General features: G+C 45.4%; 1 protein-coding gene across 1 annotated transcript in view; it reads left to right on the plus strand.

The window, feature by feature from the left end:
• The window catches only part of LOC112250423 (nesprin-2), a 245510-nt gene that overhangs the window by 52412 nt on the left and 174143 nt on the right, over positions 1 to 18955 (plus strand). The window contains exons 19-32 of the mRNA XM_042322697.1: positions 3440 to 3541; positions 7502 to 7660; positions 8804 to 8962; positions 9274 to 10065; positions 10406 to 10540; positions 11975 to 12168; positions 12671 to 12977; positions 13960 to 14081; positions 14796 to 14919; positions 15326 to 15486; positions 16246 to 16396; positions 16671 to 17467; positions 17569 to 17742; positions 18738 to 18888. Coding sequence (XP_042178631.1) covers positions 3440 to 3541; positions 7502 to 7660; positions 8804 to 8962; positions 9274 to 10065; positions 10406 to 10540; positions 11975 to 12168; positions 12671 to 12977; positions 13960 to 14081; positions 14796 to 14919; positions 15326 to 15486; positions 16246 to 16396; positions 16671 to 17467; positions 17569 to 17742; positions 18738 to 18888 — 3528 coding nt within the window. The remainder of the gene's footprint in view (positions 1 to 3439; positions 3542 to 7501; positions 7661 to 8803; positions 8963 to 9273; positions 10066 to 10405; positions 10541 to 11974; positions 12169 to 12670; positions 12978 to 13959; positions 14082 to 14795; positions 14920 to 15325; positions 15487 to 16245; positions 16397 to 16670; positions 17468 to 17568; positions 17743 to 18737; positions 18889 to 18955) is intronic.

The raw sequence follows: 18955 nt of genomic DNA on the forward strand, positions 1-18955 counted from the left end.
AAGGAGGCATGAGGACTGCAGATAAATTGAGGCATGAGGACTGCAATAAATTGCAATGTCTGTACTGTGGGACGTCTAAGACAGCGCTACAGGGAGACAGGAAGGACAGCTGATCGTCCTCGCAGTGGCAAACCACGTGTAACAACACCTGCACAGGATCGGTACATCCGAACATCACACCTGCGGGACAGGTACAGGATGGCAACAACAACTTCCCGAGTTACACTAGGAACACACAATCCCTCCATCGGTGCTCAGACTGTCCGCAATAGGCTGAGAGAGGCTGGACTGAGGGCTTGTAGGCCTGTTGTAAGGCAGGTCCTCACCAGACATCACCGGCAACAACGTCGCCTATGGCCACAAACCCACCGTCGCTGGACCAGACAGGACTGGCAAAAAGTTATCTTCACTGATGAGTCGCAGTTTTGTCTCAACAGGGGTGATGGTCGGATCCACGTTTATCGTAGAAGGAATGAGCGTGACACCGAGGCCTGTACTCTGGAGCGGGATTGATTTGGAGGTGGAGGGTCCGGCATGGTCTGGGGCGGTGTGTCACAGCATCATCGGACTGAGCTTGTTGTCATTGTAGGCAATCTCAATGCTGTGCGTTACAGGGAATACCTCCTCTCTCATGTGGTACCCTTCCTGCAGGCTCACCCTGACATGACCCTCCAGCATGACAATGCCACCAGCCATACTGCTCGTTCTGTGCGTGATTTCCTGCAAGACAGGAATGTCAGTGTTCTGCCATGGCCAGCGAAGAGCCCGGATCTCAATCCCATTGAGCACGTCTGGGACCTGTTCGATCGGAGGGTGAGGGCTAGGGCCATTCCCCCCAGAAATGTCCTGGAACTTGCAGGTGCCTTGGCGGAAGAGTGGGGTAACATCTCATAGCAAGACTGGTAAATCTCGTGCAGTCCATGAGGAAGAGATGCACTGCAGTACTTAATGCAGCTGGTGGCCACACCAGATACTGACTGTTACTTTTGATTTTGACCCCCCCTTTGTTCAGGGACACATTATTCAATTTCTGTTAGTCATGTGTGTGGAACTTGATCCGTTTATGTCTCAGTTGTTGAATCTTGTTATGTTCATACAAATATTTACTCATGTTAAGTTTGCTGAAAATAAACGCAGTTGACTGTAAGAGGACGTTTCTTTTAGTTTAGTTGCCAAGAATACAAAAATAGCAAAAATTTGATCATCTGAAAATAACTAGGTAAGATACTCAAGTCAGAGAGTGGAGGAGTGTGGAGTGTGGAGACTTCCTTTCTTTCCTTCTTTGAATAACTCCACAGAACACCTCGGCAGACAACTACAATGAGACTTTCTCAATTTGTCTTTCCTTCATTCCTCGTGTTCTCTCTAATCACCTTTTCGAAAACCATTGGAGAAGAAGGTCTGACGTGAGGGATCTGGAGTCTTCTCCTCCAATTTAAAAGGAGCCATAGAGCCAGACTTACTAATGGGTTTGCACCAGTGGTGTAGTGCTATTTTTGTAGGTGAGAGAGCTCGACATGAATTCGCATTCATTCGCATAAATTCCTAAATCGGCGTTTGTACCGACAGATGTAGCCTATTGAATAGCCTAATATGATAGAATATGTATAAAATGTATCCTCTAATTGCAACATCTGCCTATGCCTACACATATTGTCTCAAGAACATTTTAGATTTTTAATGCCCTCAAACACCAAGTTAGGCATACTTCATGTCAAAATACAGCATCATCACTCTCAGTCGTGAATATTAATTCATGGGCATATGCATTTAGATCTTTCATGAGCAGATTAGAGTAGATGGTGGTAAGTAACTATTAGCCTTTCTTGTATTGTCAATCAAAGCATATATCCTGCCTAGTGGTGTGCTCTGTTGGGTCTGGCGCATTAGAATTTTTTTTTACGATTCAGCTTCAGATAACCATCTTAAAATCTCTTTAGAAATGTGGAGGTGTTTTTGGTGTGACATTCACTTTATATGCCTACAAGCAATACGTTCATATTTGGTTCTGTTATGTAAAATGCAAATGAATCATTATGTGATCTTGCGAGACATTTATTCAGTTTTGATCTAACTTTACTAAACGACCACCACTGTGAGAAGTGATACTCCTCTATGTGTAATGACGATAATAATAAATGATGACTGGACTATTAGGTGTATGCAACAGATATTGATGAGTGTTATTTTAAGTGATTGGAATGCTCTTCGTGGTGCCGAAAGGACAGCGCCAGGATTGCGCAATGATGTTAAAGAAGTTCAACCAACTTGTGGTGCTGAAGGATAGCTGAAGGATACCTCTGCCATTCAGCCAGTTCAGAAACAAAAATAATTTGCTGTGTAGTCTAATAGGGCTACGAATACATGGTATAGCTATTTGTAGGCTATAGCCTAATGTAAATACACATACTGTTTGCGAGGAGAGCTTTAGTTGAGAGTAGGCATTTGATTGTATTGTGTAGCTTAGCTTACTATGCTGTATCATATATACACTTTGATTTGATTAGCGTGAACACATGGTTACAATGTAGGCCTACCCTATTAAAGAACAAAATAAAACAGAACTATCAATTCATATAATTGATTTGCGTAGATTAAACATGCTATCAAATCAATTGACCAAGTTCACTCTTAGAAAAAAACAGTGCTATCTAGAACCTAAAACCTTTTTTTTTTAGCTTTAAAGAACCCTTTTGGGTTCCATGTAAAAGCCTTTCCACAGAGGGTTCTAAATGGAACCCAAATTAGTTCTACCTGGAACCAAAAAGGGTTCCACCTGGAACCTAAAAGGGTTTTCTTATGGGGACAACCGAAGCACCCTTTTGGAAGCCTTGTGTGTCTCAACCAATAACCAATATCAGCTAAATATCCCAAGCAGGGCTACAGCAACTTCCAGAGAGGGTCAGGCTCCTTGGGCTTTGAGGTGACCACTCTGGTTTGGGTATCCACTGTGCAGTGCAAGAGGGGGTCCGTGGAGTTTTATGAACATCAAGGCAGACACACAGTGAATTTGGATCCTCAATCTCGTTGGTGTGATGATAAGGTTCATGTGGCTCAACAGCAGATTTTATTTTCAAAGTTCTGATTGGCCATAGTGGTGAAGCCTCCGCAGTGCACACACACAGCCTATAGTTCTTCATCATTCTCTCCACCACCAGAGAAAAGACAGGGATGAAACCACCATTTACCTACCTGTAGGCTGCTATATATATTTATTTGGTTTGTCATTCTGATGTTTTACATGGAATTCTAGAGGTATTTAAATATAATTTATCAGAACACATTTTCCAGAAATACCAGCTTCATGTATTCTCAAATTGAAAAAAGGTTAGGGGGCGCCACTCCCCTGCTCTCTGGCAGCACTACAACCCTAGTTTACACATGGTGCAAAGCACTGTCTTTCATGCCCTTATTTTCTTTCCTATTTTTGTCCCCGCAGCTTTTGAGTAAGAAGATAATGGAGGTGGATTTGGATTCTCTCAGCCCATCCCCAGACTTCCCTGTGGACAAAGTGGAAAAACTCAGACATACACTCCCGGAGGTAGCCCCAATCCCAGTGCCTTTCTGCTGGCCTTTCAAACACTGAGACAGTGCTGTGGATGTGAACAATTTTAGACTAGCGGTTTTAAGATGTTTTTATTGTGCGCTGGCAGCTGTTATGACAAGAATGTGACGATAAGAAGATTATACAAGAAACAGCATTATGTTTTGATACAAGTGGATATAATTTGTGAACTAGGCTTAAATTCAAATTGAAGTCAGTCAATTCAGGAATCAAATCAAATCAAATCAAATTTTATTTTATCAAATCAAATCAAATTTTATTTGTCACATACACATGGTTAGCAGATGTTAATGCGAGTGTAGCGAAATGCTTGTGCTTCTAGTTCCGACAATGCAGTAATAACGAGCAAGTAATCTAACTAACAATTCCAAAAAAAACTACTGTCATACACAGTGTAAGGGGATAAAGAATATGTACATAAGGATATATGAATGAGTGATGGTACAGAGCAGCATAGGCAAGATACAGTAGATGATATCGAGTACAGTATATACATATGAGATAAGTATGTAAACCAAGTGGCATAGTTAAAGTGGCTAGTGATACATGTATTACATAAGGATGCAGTCGATGATATAGAGTACAGTATCAACGTATGCATATGAGATGAACAATGTAGGGTAAGTAACATTATATAAGGTAGCATTGTTTAAAGTGGCTAGTGATATATTTACATCATTTCCCATCGATTCCCATGATTAAAGTGGCTGGAGTAGAGTCAGTGTCATTGACAGTGTGTTGGCAGTAGCCACTCAATGTTAGTGGTGGCTGTTTAACAGTCTGATGGCCTTGAGATAGAAGCTGTTTTTCAGTCTCTCGGTCCCAGCTTTGATGCACCTGTACTGACCTCGCCTTCTGGATGGCAGCGGGGTGAACAGGCAGTGGCTCGGGTGGTTGATGTCCTTGATGATCTTTATGGCCTTCCTGTAGCATCGGGTGGTGTAGGTGTCCTGGAGGGCAGGTAGTTTGCCCCCGGTGATGCGTTGTGCAGACCTCACTACCCTCTGGAGAGCCTTACGGTTGAGGGCGGTGCAGTTGCCATACCAGGCGGTGATACAGCCCGCCAGGATGCTCTCGATTGTGCATCTGTAGAAGTTTGTGAGTGCTTTTGGTGACAAGCCGAATTTCTTCAGCCTCCTGAGGTTGAAGAGGCGCTGCTGCGCCTTCCTCACAATGCTGTCTGTGTGAGTGGACCAATTCAGTTTGTCTGTGATGTGTATGCCGAGGAACTTAAAACTTGCTACCCTCTCCACTACTGTTCCATCGATGTGGATGGGGGTGTTCCCTCTGCTGTTTCCTGAAGTCCACAATCATCTCCTTAGTTTTGTTGACGTTGAGTGTGAGGTTATTTTCCTGACACCACACTCCGAGGGCCCTCACCTCCTCCCTGTAGGCCGTCTCGTCGTTGTTGGTAATCAAGCCTACCACTGTTGTGTCGTCCGCAAACTTGATGATTGAGTTGGAGGCGTGCATGGCCACGCAGTCATGGGTGAACAGGGAGTACAGGAGAGGGCTCAGAACGCACCCTTGTGGGGCCCCAGTGTTGAGGATCAGCGGGGAGGAGATGTTGTTGCCTACCCTCACCACCTGGGGGCGGCCCGTCAGGAAGTCCAGTACCCAGTTGCACAGGGCGGGGTCGAGACCCAGGGTCTCGAGCTTGATGACGAGCTTGGAGGGTACTATGGTGTTGAATGCCGAGCTGTAGTCGATGAACAGCATTCTCACATAGGTATTCCTCTTGTCCAGATGGGTTAGGGCAGTGTGCAGTGTGGTTGAGATTGCATCGTCTGTGGACCTGTTTGGGCGGTAAGCAAATTGGAGTGGGTCAAGGGTGTCAGGTAGGGTGGAGGTGATATGGTCCTTGACTAGTCTCTCAAAGCACTTCATGATGACGGATGTGAGTGCTACGGGGCGGTAGTCGTTTAGCTCAGTTACCTTAGCTTTCTTGGGAACAGGAACAATGGTGGCCCTCTTGAAGCATGTGGGAACAGCAGACTGGTATAGGGATTGATTGAATATGTCCGTAAACACACCGGCCAGCTGGTCTGCGCATGCTCTGAGGGCGCGGCTGGGGATGCCGTCTGGGCCTGCAGCCTTGCGAGGGTTAACACGTTTAAATGTCTTACTCACTTCGGCTGCAGTGAAGGAGAGACCGCATGTTTCCGTTGCAGGCCGTGTCAGTGGCACTTTATTGTCCTCAAAGCGGGCAAAAAGTTATTTAGTCTGCCTGGGAGCAAGACATCCTGGTCCGTGACTGGGCTGGGTTTCTTCCTGTAGTCCGTGATTGACTGTAGACCCTGCCACATACCTCTTGTGTCTGAGCCGTTGAATTGAGATTCTACTTTGTCTCTGTACTGGCGCTTAGCTTGTTTGATAGCCTTGCGGAGGGAATAGCTGCACTGTTTGTATTCAGCCATGTTACCAGACACCTTGCCCTGATTAAAAGCAGTGGTTCGTGCCTTCAGTTTCACACGAATGCTGCCATCAATCCACGGTTTCTGGTTAGGGAATGTTTTAATCGTTGCTATGGGAACGACATCTTCAACGCACGTTCTAATGAACTCGCACACCGTATCAGCGTATTCGTCAATGTTGTTGTCTGACGCAATACGAAACATCTCCCAGTCCACGTGATGGAAGCAGTCTTGGAGTGTGGAGTCAGCTTGGTCGGACCAGCGTTGGACAGACCTCAGCGTGGGAGCTTCTTGTTTTAGTTTCTGTCTGTAGGCAGGGATCAACAAAATGGAGTCGTGGTCAGCTTTTCCGAAAGGGGGCGGGGCAGGGCCTTATATGCGTCGCGGAAGTTAGAGTAACAATGATCCAGGGTCTTTCCACCCCTGGTTGCGCAATCGATATGCTGATAAAATTTAGGGAGTCTTGTTTTCAGATTAGCCTTGTTAAAATCCCCAGCTACAATGAATGCAGCCTCCGGATAAATCGTTTCCAGTTTGCAGAGAGTTAAATAAAGTTCGTTCAGAGCCATCGATGTGTCTGCTTGGGGGGGGATATATACGGCTGTGATTATAATCGAAGAGAATTCTCTTGGTAGATAATGCGGTCTACATTTGATTGTGAGGAATTCTAAATCAGGTGAACAGAAGGATTTGAGTTCCTGTATGTTTCTTTCATCACACCATGTCACGTTGGCCATAAGACATACGCCCCCGCCCCTCTTCTTACCAGAAAGATGTTTGTTTCTGTCGGCGCGATGCGTGGAGAAACCCGCTGGCTGCACCGCTTCGGATTGCGTCTCTCCAGTTAGCCATGTTTCCGTGAAGCAGAGAACGTTACAGTCTCTGATGTCCCTCTGGAATGCTACCCTTGCTCGGATTTCATCAACCTTGTTGTCAAGAGACTGGACATTGGCAAGAAGAATGCTAGGGAGTGGTGCACGATGTGCCCTTCTCCGGAGTCTGACCAGAAGACCGCTTCGTTTCCCTCTTTTTCTGAGTCGTTTTTTTTTTGGTCGCTGCATGTGATCCACTCGGTTACACTGGTTGTAAGGCAGAACACAGGATCCGCGTCGCGAAAAACATATTCTTGGTCGTACTGATGGTGAGTTGACGCTGATCTTATATTCAGTAGTTCTTGTCGGCTGTATGTAAAGAAACCTAAGATGACCTGGGGTACTAGTGTAAGAAATAACACGTAAAAAACAAAAAACTGCATAGTTTCCTAGGAACGCGAAGCGAGGCGGCCATCTCTGTCGGCGCCGGAAGAGTACACACACATACGCCTAAACACATAAACTAATTACAGTCTAATAATTGAAAAAATGGAACCTATTTTCAATTACTTTTCAATAAACTGAAAATGAAAAAACTATTTACATCAAAACAGATTTTAGATTTTAACATTTTAAATTGACTGACTTCAATTCAGATTGAGACCAACTCTAACCCCAACCCTAATCTGCACGTGTGTGTGTATGTGCAGGTTTGGCAGGCGCTGGCCAGAGCGGAAAGGACATGCAGTGATCTACAGAGGGCCACATCCATGTTAGAGGGCCGTTTGGCCGAGTTGAGTCACTGGGGGACCGAAGCCCTGGAGGTTCACCAGCACCTGGAAGAAAGGAAACCTGGAAGAGAGGCCAAAGTGAGCACCCATAATCTCCTCTCTACTATGATCGTTAGCATACACTACTCGGTGCCGTTACACTTCTTGTTTTTACATGTCGCTGCTTAAGTGGACATGTATCACTATTTACAGTATCAATGCCCTTTTGCTGTCTTCTAGTACTGGCAGATCATGTATTCTAGTACTGGCAGATCATTATTCTAGTACTGGCAGATCATTATTCTAGTACTGGCAGATCATGTATTCTAGTACGGGCAGATCATGTATTCTAGTACGGGCAGATCATGTATTCTAGTACGGGCAGATCATGTATTCTAGTACGGGCAGATCATGTATTCTAGTACTGGAAGATCATGCATTCTAGTACTGGCAGATCATGCATTCTAGTACTGGCAGATCATGTATTCTAGTACTGGCAGATCATGTATTCTAGTACTGGCAGATCATGTATTCTAGTACTGGCAGATCATGTATTCTGGTACTGGCAGATAGTAGTGACAGATCATATAGGCTACAGGTATTAACTTTACCCCTACCAGCAAACTAAAAACATTCCTAGGACATTAGCTACCATTGCCATTACGTTCTAATAAGACTTTGATTTAACATTTGTGATGGAACATTTTTATGTTTGTGCGTTTCTAATTACGCATTTCTGTGTTCATGCAAGTGACTGATTGAACGAATTCTCACTATCAGTATCTGCAATTTGGCAGGACGCCCAGAACCTTGTTTTAGGAACGTTATCTCAGTTTCAAGGTCTCAGCTTGGAGAGAAGAAGCCTTGTGAGGTATTGGTCTGTTACATGCACAAACCAGTATTGGTCAGTCACATGCATGAACCAAACGTTGATGATTAATGAATTATGATGAATAATGAATAAGCTAAATCATGCAAATATTACTTGTCTGTGTAAGTATATAAGATAACTAACGGGACTGCCCAGTTAGAGCTCCTGACAGATGTTCACTATGGTGCATCAAGTTTGTTGGAACCTCTCCAGTTAACTGTTAATAAACAATGATTGATTTAGATTGAGTGTCTCTGCTGGTATTTTCCACGACATGTGTAGAATTTCCACGACACATTACTTCAAAACATTCCAGAAACGTAAAAATAATGTTTTTGCAACATTTTGTTTGTTTCTCTCATTCCGCACAGGCACTGATCTCTCGTGGCCTGCAGCTTGAGGGCCTAGTGGTGACAGAGGGGCAGGACCTGCAAGTCCTGGTGAAGAAAGCACAGACGAACTCCCCTATTCAGCACCTCAATGCAGCTGCTTTGGAAGACAGAATCACAGAAGCGGTTGCTCAGGCTCAGGTACTTACAGTAATGGACAATGGATTCACACAACAGCCATGATTATCTGACATTTCAGGCTAGCTGGGAAGGAAACGGAAGTGCTCCATTTCAGTCTATGGAAAACAGTGTGGGTCGTCATGTTCGACCATTAAACTAGCAGATTATCAATAAATCCAGTTGGTGGCTGTTACATTCCCAAAGACCCAACCCTTAGTTTATGAACATGTTAAGACCTGACTGTAGGCAGATATAGAAATTGAGGAGTGCTCTTTGAAGTTTGAATGTCTCAGTTTCAGAGGTGTTTGCTTTGGGTGTCTTTCCTTTTCCAGGAAATGGTGGAGATGCTTAGCTCCCTGGGGTCAAGGCGAGCTCGGGTCCCGGCGGGGGATGAGCCACCACCCAAGGTGGTAGTCCGCTGGTACTCACTGCCAGAGACCCAGAGGGGTTCATTTGCAGCGGCCACAGCCAAGAGCAAGAGTGACGCCAAGCTTGCAACTCAGACACCCCCACATCGGCGGCACACAGAGCCCCATAGCCCACTGCAAGGGGACCGTCTACCCCAGGACATCAGCCAGCAGACAGCCATCATCAAGGCCCTACCACAAAGTCAATCTCACACTCAGGCCCCAACACAGCCTCAGCCGGTGGGCCTCACTCAATCTCAGGTTCTGACTCAAAACAAACCTCAAACGCAGCAAACTCAAACTCCCATTGAACCTCGAGTTCAGCTTCTGGCCCAAGTTGAAACATACGCCAAACCCAGTGAAACTCAACCTTTGAAGCAAAGTCACAAAGAGCAAGAGCAGCAGCCTGTGGGTCAATCTTTGTACCATGTTCCCACAGTGTCCCAAACCCAGTCTGAAACAACTCAAAAACAGACCCACATCCCCAAATTCAAAGTTAAAGGCCAGCTGAGAACCCAGAACCCTCCTCATCAGTGTAGCGACCAAGCCTCTCCACACCCACCGTTCATGGTCCATAGCGAGATCTACACGAAAGCCAAGGCGATGGCTAGGAGCAGGCTGGAGAAGGCCAAGTTTCGCTTGCAAGAGAACATCCAGGAAGCCATCGTACTCTTCAGTGACCGAGAGATGTCTGACTGGCAAGCCAAGAGAAAAGAGGTATGAAATCAGAGGGTTTTTTCTTGTCAAAGGTTGCCATTTCCATCTCCATTATTATCATGTGTATAACTTTGTAATATGTCTGAATAAAGTGTATCTTTATTTAATACCTGTCAAATTTTGTGCAATATAGTAAAAGTTTCCTTTGTCAGAAGTTGTCGTTTGTAATCTCAGAGTATGGCAATGGTGCAACACCTCATATTTATGGAATTCAATGTCTGTTTGGAGTGTTGGTCAATGGTCAATGTTGGTCAACGGTCAGTATGTGGTCGTGTTGTTCATGGTCAACATGTCTGAGTGGTGATCATGATTTTTGTCTGCATGATCTCTCGTCCTCCAGAGGGCGCTGGGTGCTTTGAGGCCCGCCATCCTGGAGGAGTTCCTGGGGGCCGCTGAGGGTTTGGGGGCCCTCTGCTCTGGGGCCCAGCTCCAAGCCGTGAAGCTACTGTCTCTTTCAGTCAGGAGCCAGTGGGAGGTAAGAATGGGAAAATGAGCTGGTTCAAAGAAGACATCACATTTACATAAAATGTTATATTTTCGTCATTTATAAGACAGCCTTATCCAGAGTAACTTACAGGAAGGGCCACTATAGAAAATGTTTGTTCACTGTTTTCTGCCTTTGATAAATACAAAATTCAAAAGGCACTCGCACATCTGAGCAATCTTATTTGCAGGTGCATGGCAACAATAAAATGTATTTATTTTTTAAGGAGTGGGGCAGACCCACCCCTTACATATTTTATTGTTTATTGGATAGGACAGGAAGAGGTATAGACAAAAAATAGGAGAGTTGTGGCTGAAAGAGCAATGGGCTGGATTCAAACCCATGCTGGTAGCAGTACATTTATTCTAGAGGCAGCAGCCTAGACAGCTAGACCACCCCAAGCCACAATAAATAACCTTTTAATAAAACATAATGGTTTAGGGTTGGCAGAAAAGTGATGATTGAACTCATACCTAACAGGGCTTTGAGCTCCATTGGGAAATGTATAGGTTATGTGCAGATCAGTGGATACATTTTTTTTGTCAACGTATCACAATCCAATTGCAGGGAGCTGTATGGTGTCCATATTAGGATTGCGCACACCAGCTGTAGTTGTGTCAGTCACTAGGAGTCCTAATATGAACACTGTACCAATGCATTGCATGAGCAGCTTATCATTCTATGCTCATTAATTTGATTTAATGCCTCGTCTGACTAACAGTGGTTTTGTGTCTTGTGACGCCCAGGCTGTGCATTCAGAGTTGACTGCCTTTTTGCCACTCTTGTGGTCTGAGATCAACGGGGTGCGGTCCCTTAACCCCACTGTTATGAGATGTGACATATACACTACTAACACTGAGCAAGATGCCACTGACCCTGAACCTGTGTACAGACAACAGGTACCACGAAATCTTTTGAATCAATATTTCACAGCATTGTTGCACGGTAACATGATAGCATGAAATGAGGCCTAATTTCCATTAGTGGTGGCTGGGGGAATAAATGGAATGATATCAAAATGATATGCTTTCTATGTGTTTGATACCACTCCGTTCACGCCATTCAAGCCATTATTATGAGCTGTCCTCGACTCACCAGCCACCTGTGATTGCCATGCAATGGAGGCTTTGAAGCAGAAGGGTTGGGAGGACACGTGTTTTTTTACAGGTTGATCCTGATTGTACATCAGTCTCATTTAGTCTAAAGGGGTTCTCATTCTCCTAACCACTTGACTTCACTGTACTCCAAACGTGGCTCTGGAGCTTGGTCTACATCAGGGATGGGAAACTTTGATGGGGGTGGGGACCACAAAAAATCTGAACTCATCATGAGGGGCCGCAGTTGCTTGCGGGTCTGTGTACCCACATATGCGTAACCGTGTACCAGTAGGATTCATTCTATTCTATTTTATTTATATTGTTCTAGGCATGTCTACCCTCAGAGGGCAGTGCGACGCTGAGGGGTGCCGAGTGCCTGGAGGCCCTCAGGGAGCTCTGTGAGACCCTGGCCCCGGAAAGTTCCCCCATCACAGCTGCAGTCCAGCGAAGGGAGTCAGGGGGAGGGCAAGGGAACATGCTGCCGCAACTGCAGCACGGTGCCACAGTGCCCCCGCAGGACAGGTGAAACATAGCACTACAGTTACAAAGTTTCAATGGTGCTCTGCAGAAATAAACTGGCCATTGGGAAGTTTTGGCAAATGCCAGATGGGCTGGTCCATCTTTAGTCCAGTGGTCTAGTATAAATTGAGGGTTTTGCGCAAATTGACCATCATTTGGCTAGTAATTGGGGTCTCAAGGGAAAAAAATGGGCCGGTGTACTAGAAATGCCCGGGCCAATTTCTGGTCTGCCCATGGTGATCTATGCAACAATTCTAATTGCAAATAACCTGTAGTGTCTTTAATATCTTAGTAGTAATAAAATGATTAAATTCAATTAGATTATTGTTTGATGCTATAAAGTTAAATTACTGATGGGCTAGTTAAACATCAGCCACTTGTTTTGTCTGTAAAACCTCAAAATATGAATTATGTGTATTTATATTTCCTGAGGCCAGCCAATTTGATTAGCTAAGTAATTGTCCTGGGTTTACCCCCTGTTGTTGTTCTTGTGTCACTTTGGTAGGGGGTGCGAGCCTGGAGATCACACCCTGCTGAGCGAGACTGGCCAGCAGGCTGGCCCACAAAAGCAAAGCCAGGAGCTCCCACAAAAGCAAGCTGGACACCGCTCTCAGGCTCTGGAAGACCAGAACCAAACCCAACTAAGACAGGACCGCCCACTGCAAGTCCAGGGTCTGCCACTGCAGACCCTGGAACACCCACTCCCAGTCCAAGATCGCCCATTGCATGTCCAGGGCCGCCTACTGCAAGTCCAAGGGGGTCGTTTAATGCATGTCCAGAAAAGCCACCAACAAGGCCCAAATCACACTCAGGTACTGGAAGTGGTAGGATGCTAGTCTCGGGTATCCTGAATCTGGTGTTTCACTCTTCCTAATGGCTGGGAAAGTATATTCTCAGAGAGTAGGCTTGGGCTCAATGAAGGGTGTGGATAGCTGTGTATATATATATATTCTCAGATTGCTCTGGTTAAATCTGAACGGCAATTGACATTTCAAGGACTAGGCCAACTAGTTAGCTAGTTAGTTAGCAGAAAGGAAAACCGACATTATGGCTTCATTCAAAATATTTATGCTGTATAAGAGGATACATTAGTTAGTGGTAAATGAGTTAATAGACCAATAAGAAAGAGTTCCACACCTCTCTGCCTATAATGGCTAGATTTCCCTTCCCCACTCAGACCACTCCCAGACAGTCCTTGCAAAATTCTTGCTTGAGAAATTGCTCTTTGCTAAGAAGTAATATTTGTACTTTTTTTAAACAATTTTTATTGAAAACAATCACAGTAAGGTACTTAATTGTTACCCAGAAATGATTTGATATTAATATATAAACGGATGCATTGGACCTTTTAAACTGGCCTTTGTGAAGAGCCATGGTGTCGTGGTAACTGGCACATGTCATCATTTACAACTCCCCAACGGAGACTGGGGTTTAGCCCCTGCATTTACCATTCCCATTGTTTTTTTCTCATCTCAGTTACTTGCCGTCTGAATAAAGTGTTAAAACATCTTCAGAAAAACTGCCATTTGCCCTTTTCCTAAGAACCTCATACTAGAGGCCGAGTCTTGGTTGGCTGCTCCAGGCACCTCTTATGACAGCGGCAGCTGTAGGAGTTAATCCCCAGTAATTGGATTAAGCCGTGCTAGAGGATGTAGGGTGAAGTTGCCTCTAGATACTGATCCTGTGTCAGTACCTAGGGGGAAACTTCATGCCGGAGTGTGCTAGAGCCACTGTTTGACTTTACTGCCTACCCTGACCCCGCTGTTACTGTGCGCTTGTTTGCCTGTCTCCTAGGTGATTGTCAGGGGCGATAGCGTGGAGACCGAGCAGCAGGCACCTGAACGGACAGTCATCCCGGCCGCTGACACCACCCCCCCACAGGAAGAGGGGTTGTCGACGCAGGAAGTGGTGGAGAGGTAAGGGATCCATCTCTACTGTATGTTGGCTAGTGTAAACATACGTTTTTAAAACGACAGTCAAGACGCATGCTGATAATTCTCTTCAATTAAAGCCTCTTTTCAACTTGTTCAAGGCGAGCTCAAATCGTTGCATTAGCCTACACAGTTTGTAAGACTGGATAGGATGAGCTGAAAAGAACAATGGTTGGATCATGTGTTGATGCTGAGATATGGATAGAGAAACAGATTGGAATGACTGTAAAATGTTTAGTTAAATATACACTTTCATATACAGATATAGAATGCTATAAGAAAGCTATTAACTGTTTTTAGACACTGTGCCAACCAGTAGCCAGGGCCAATCGACCACATTACCAAACCGTTTCAACCAACGCTCTATTTTAAAACTTGTCGCACTTGTTGACATTTATACTGATAGTTTTGTTTAATGCAGGAGAAAGTCGCTAATCTGTCTGATGCTTTATTCTCACCTCTGGTTTTCAGGGACAGTATCCCTGGTTGTTTTGAAAGATGCTCCTAGATCAAATGTGTTGTTATTAAATGACTGCACTGAATCAATTGAACAACTTTTTATATTTGATATATTTTTGCTGGTTGTTTTTAGGTTTTTAATTCCAGTCTTAATTTGTTTGTACTGCGTCAACAAATGTCACTTTTGTTTACATTTATATATAAAAATTATACTAACCAAGTTGAACCTTGGCTATTCAGGTACAGAGCTTCCCGTTCAGCCTTCCATTCACAGCTCCAGAGAAACAGACAGAGTCTGGAGAGAGAGTTTCAGCCTGAGCCAGTCACCACCTCTGCCCTGCACAGCCACATCAAGGAGCTACAGGTAAGGTTCAGCCGTATAATGGTCTATTTCACACAAAAATAAATACCTGTGCCACAATGATGCACTTTGGCAGTTTACTATGCAGAAACATTGAATAGCTTTGCAACTTACACAAGATTTTTTTTAAATACATGAAATAGACAAAGAACTACTGGAAGGGACAAAGCCCAGGCTCACACCAATTGGACTGGAACACTCATGGGTGGCACGGATCATTTCTATGGTCTCAGCTGCCTCCCTGTCAGATTTGTGTTTAGTAGGACATGCTGTTTGAAAATTAGAATATCTTATTGTGCAAGTTCAGGTAGTACCTCCCCATTTCAGTCCGTTTCAAAACGTGTGTGTGTGTACATAAAAAAAAAATGTGTGCGTGTGTTAAAAAAAAAATATGTGTGTGTGTCGGCAGGCTCTTAAGCAGGAGACTGAGGTGCTGTGGTTTGAGTTTGAGCTGCAGTCCTCCCAGGTGTCCCAGCAGCAGAGTGCAGAGGGAGGTGGACTGGAAGGGGACAGTGAAGGGGCCAAGCTCCTTCAGCAGTGGAGAGGCCAGCAGATCTGCCTGCAGACCAGGTCTAGTCACACTTTCAAGTTAATTTGATTTATTTGAAAAAGTACATTTGGGGTGTCAGGGAAATTGCAAGATCATGTTATAATGCTTGTATTGCATTATAATGGTTGTTTCATTCGACATAATAGAGTATTCTGTTAACTATTGACGGTTCCAGTTTGGAGTAGGAGGGCCAGACACTGGTCTATACAATGAAAACTGTTGACACAACAGTTGCTGTCTGCTATGTATTATAGATATCTTTCATACAAATCTTAACCTTGTACCATTCTATGCATCTGTTGTTTGTCATGTAGGTTGAAAGGGGTGTATCTTGGCTATAAAAGATCTTTGTACTTTTGTTTTATCACTCTCAACAGTTCATTAGAAATGGTGAATCGTTGAAAGTCATTGCCATTGCAAAGCTCTTATTATTAAAGATTTAGTTTAAGTATAACTCTAACTGGTGTGATAAGTTTGTATCTCCTCATTTGATAGTAAAGTAATTAACCACCACAGGGGAGACGTATGACAGAAGATACTAACGAGACTAGGGAAGTCTCCACAGGGGAATTCTCAGCCAAAGCATGGGTGAAAATGTCCACTTCCCTTTTAGATTTTCAAAAGATGTGAACACATGTAGGGACCAATTGTGTCAACATTTTGGGGGGTTCAGAGAACCAATTGTTACCACATCCTTTCCTTTTAAGTACTTGGTAGTTATTCCTGTGTTTGTGTGTGCATACATGTGTGTGAAATGAAATGGTTTGTGTTTCTCTCAGAATGGCTTCTCTGGAAACCACCGTGGAGCTGATGGAATCAGCAGACTCTCAGATATCACTAATCTCAGACCAGCTTGACCGCATCACCAGGCAGCCCATAGCTATCTCAGCCTATGGGATGACTGATCCCTGGACTGTGGCTGACTTTAAGGTATACTGTACACGTCAGTGTTGACTCATCAGTTGACTTGACTCACAACAGTTGATGAGTTGTATGTATTTTGTTCAACACACACACACACACACACACACACACACCCACACACACACACACACACACACACACACACACACACACACACACACACACACACACACACTAAGCTCATGAGCCGTTAATAAGTAATATTCTTCAATAATCAATGGGTAATTTAATCAAGTTCAAAGACTGTGTCTTTAAGTGTCTACTGTTTTCCTGTCCCCAGGAAATGGACCAGCGGCTCCACGCGGAGCTGAAGTGCGTGTCGGGGCAGACCTCCGGGGGGGAGGCCCTAGACCCCTCTATGCCCCCACCCCAGTGGCACCGCCTCCACCAGCTCAGACAGACACTAAAGAGGGTGCGCTCTGCCGCCGGGGCCCTTGATTGCTTTCTAGCCCAGATACGAGAGGCCGACGCTGGCATACAGGCTGCGCTGGTTCCCTTGGACCACTGGCAACATGGAGATGGTGCGACCCGGGCCCGAGGCAGGCATTCCGGGCTGCTGTCTATCCGGCAGAGTGTGAGGAACTACGGAGAAGAAGCCGGGAGCGTGGATGGTCTACTGGAGGCCGCCGGAATGGAGTTGACGATGGAAGGAGCTGCTGTGACTTGTCGTGACACAGTGGCAGCGTTGTCACGGCGATTGGATGAGGCAGACCTCGAGTTGGCCAGAAGCGGAATTGGGAGGGGACAGAAGCAGAAGGAGGAGGAGCTAAGCCTTAAAGGGAGGGGGAAAGGGGCAGGGCCTGACATGCAGAGGAGGGGATTGGAACAAAAGGAGGAGGATGCGTTCCAAAGAAAGAGGGGGCAGGAACAGGGGGTAGGGCCTAAGGCCCAAAGAAGGAGGGAAGAGGAGGAATCGTTGGGCCTTAGGAGGAAGGGCCAGGTGGAAGGGAAAGAGGGGGAGGAGAAGAGGAGTTCAGGCCAGAGGAGGATGGCCCTACTGGTGGTCCTGAGGGAGATTCAGAGGGCAGTGGAGCAGCAGGGACTGAAGGAGCCAACACTCCCTGCAGTGCAGCACAGGTGAGTGACAAACATGCACACAAACACACACATACACACTTTTTCTGTAGCACTTGTGGATGAGCAAACACACTCTTTCTCCCTGTCCTCCTATTCCTCAGGATGCGTGCATTGGCAGACCTGGAGGGGCGTCTGGCTGCGCTGCGCTCTGAGCTGCAGAGTCTAGAGGCTGCAGACCGTGGTGCTGCGCAAACGACCTCCAACCCTGAGAGGGGCGGAGCCACACAGGAGCTGGAGACATTGTGGGAGGAGACCCATAGAGCCATTACAGAGAGGTAAGACAGAAAGAAGAGAAGAAGACTTGAAATAAAGGAGTGGAGGAGTGAAAAGATAGGAGGGAGGTATCCAACAGAACCATTACTGGGAGGTAAGAGAGGAAGAGGAGAGGTGAAGGAGAGGTGGAGTGACCGGGTCAATGGGGAGGAGGATACTGCCCAAAATAATAGGGGAACCATAGAGGCGAGGAAGATGCACTCCAAAAAAATAAGGTACAGGAACAAGGGGAAGGGCTTAAGGCCCAAAGAAAGAGGGGAGAGGAGCAGACCAACAGAGGCATTACTGAGGTAAGAAGACAGATGAGGGAGAGGAGCAAAAAATAAGAGACAAATGGAAGAGAGAGGAGGGAAAGATGGAGTGAGGTTAAAATGCAGGTAAAGAGGGCGTGAGGTTAAAATGGAGGTAAAGAGGGCGTGAGGTTCAAATGGAGGTAAAGAGGGCGTGAGGTTAAAATGAAGGAAAAGAGGGAGGGAGGTTAAGATGGAGGGAGTGAGGTTAAAATGGAGGTAAAGAGGGCGTGAGGTTAAAATGGAGGTAAAGAGGGCGTGAGGTTAAAATGGAGGTAAAGAGGGCGTGCGGTTAAAATGGAGGTAAAGAGGGAGTGAGGTTAAAATGGAGGTAAAGAGGGAGTGAGGTTAAAATGGAGGTAAAGAGGGAGTGAGGTTAAAATGGAGGTAAAGAGGGAGTGAGGTTAAAATGGAGATAAAGAGGGAGTGGGGTTAAAATGGAGGTAAAGATAGAGTGGGTTTAAAATGGAGGTAAAGAGTAGACAGACAAGTATCGAAGGGATGGGAAAGGGAACTTTTCAGAAAACAGTCAACACCTGATAAGGACACCTCAAATAAGAACTAACTGTATGTGTGAACATGCTGTGTGTTTGACCGAGTGTGTGATTGTGCTGTGTGTGATTGTGCTGTGTGTGATTGTGCTGTGTGTGACTGTGCTGTGTGTGACTGTGCTGTTTGTGATCAAGCTGTGTGTGTGCATTGCACAGGCTGGATCGTTGTGGAGGTCTAACAGAATTACTGAAGAGGTTCCAAATGGTACACAGTCGTCTAAGCAGCACCTTACAGAGTGCCGAGCGCACCATCAGTGAACAGGCCTCGTACATGGGCAAAGACAACCTACAGAGACTCCTCACTAAGGTAGAGAGCTTCAACTTATAGTAATGACAACAAAAACAATAACTGCAACAAGAACAACAGCCACGAG

The sequence above is a fragment of the Oncorhynchus tshawytscha genome, linkage group LG05 (assembly GCF_018296145.1).
Source record: "Oncorhynchus tshawytscha isolate Ot180627B linkage group LG05, Otsh_v2.0, whole genome shotgun sequence".
Classification (NCBI taxonomy): domain Eukaryota; kingdom Metazoa; phylum Chordata; class Actinopteri; order Salmoniformes; family Salmonidae; genus Oncorhynchus; species Oncorhynchus tshawytscha.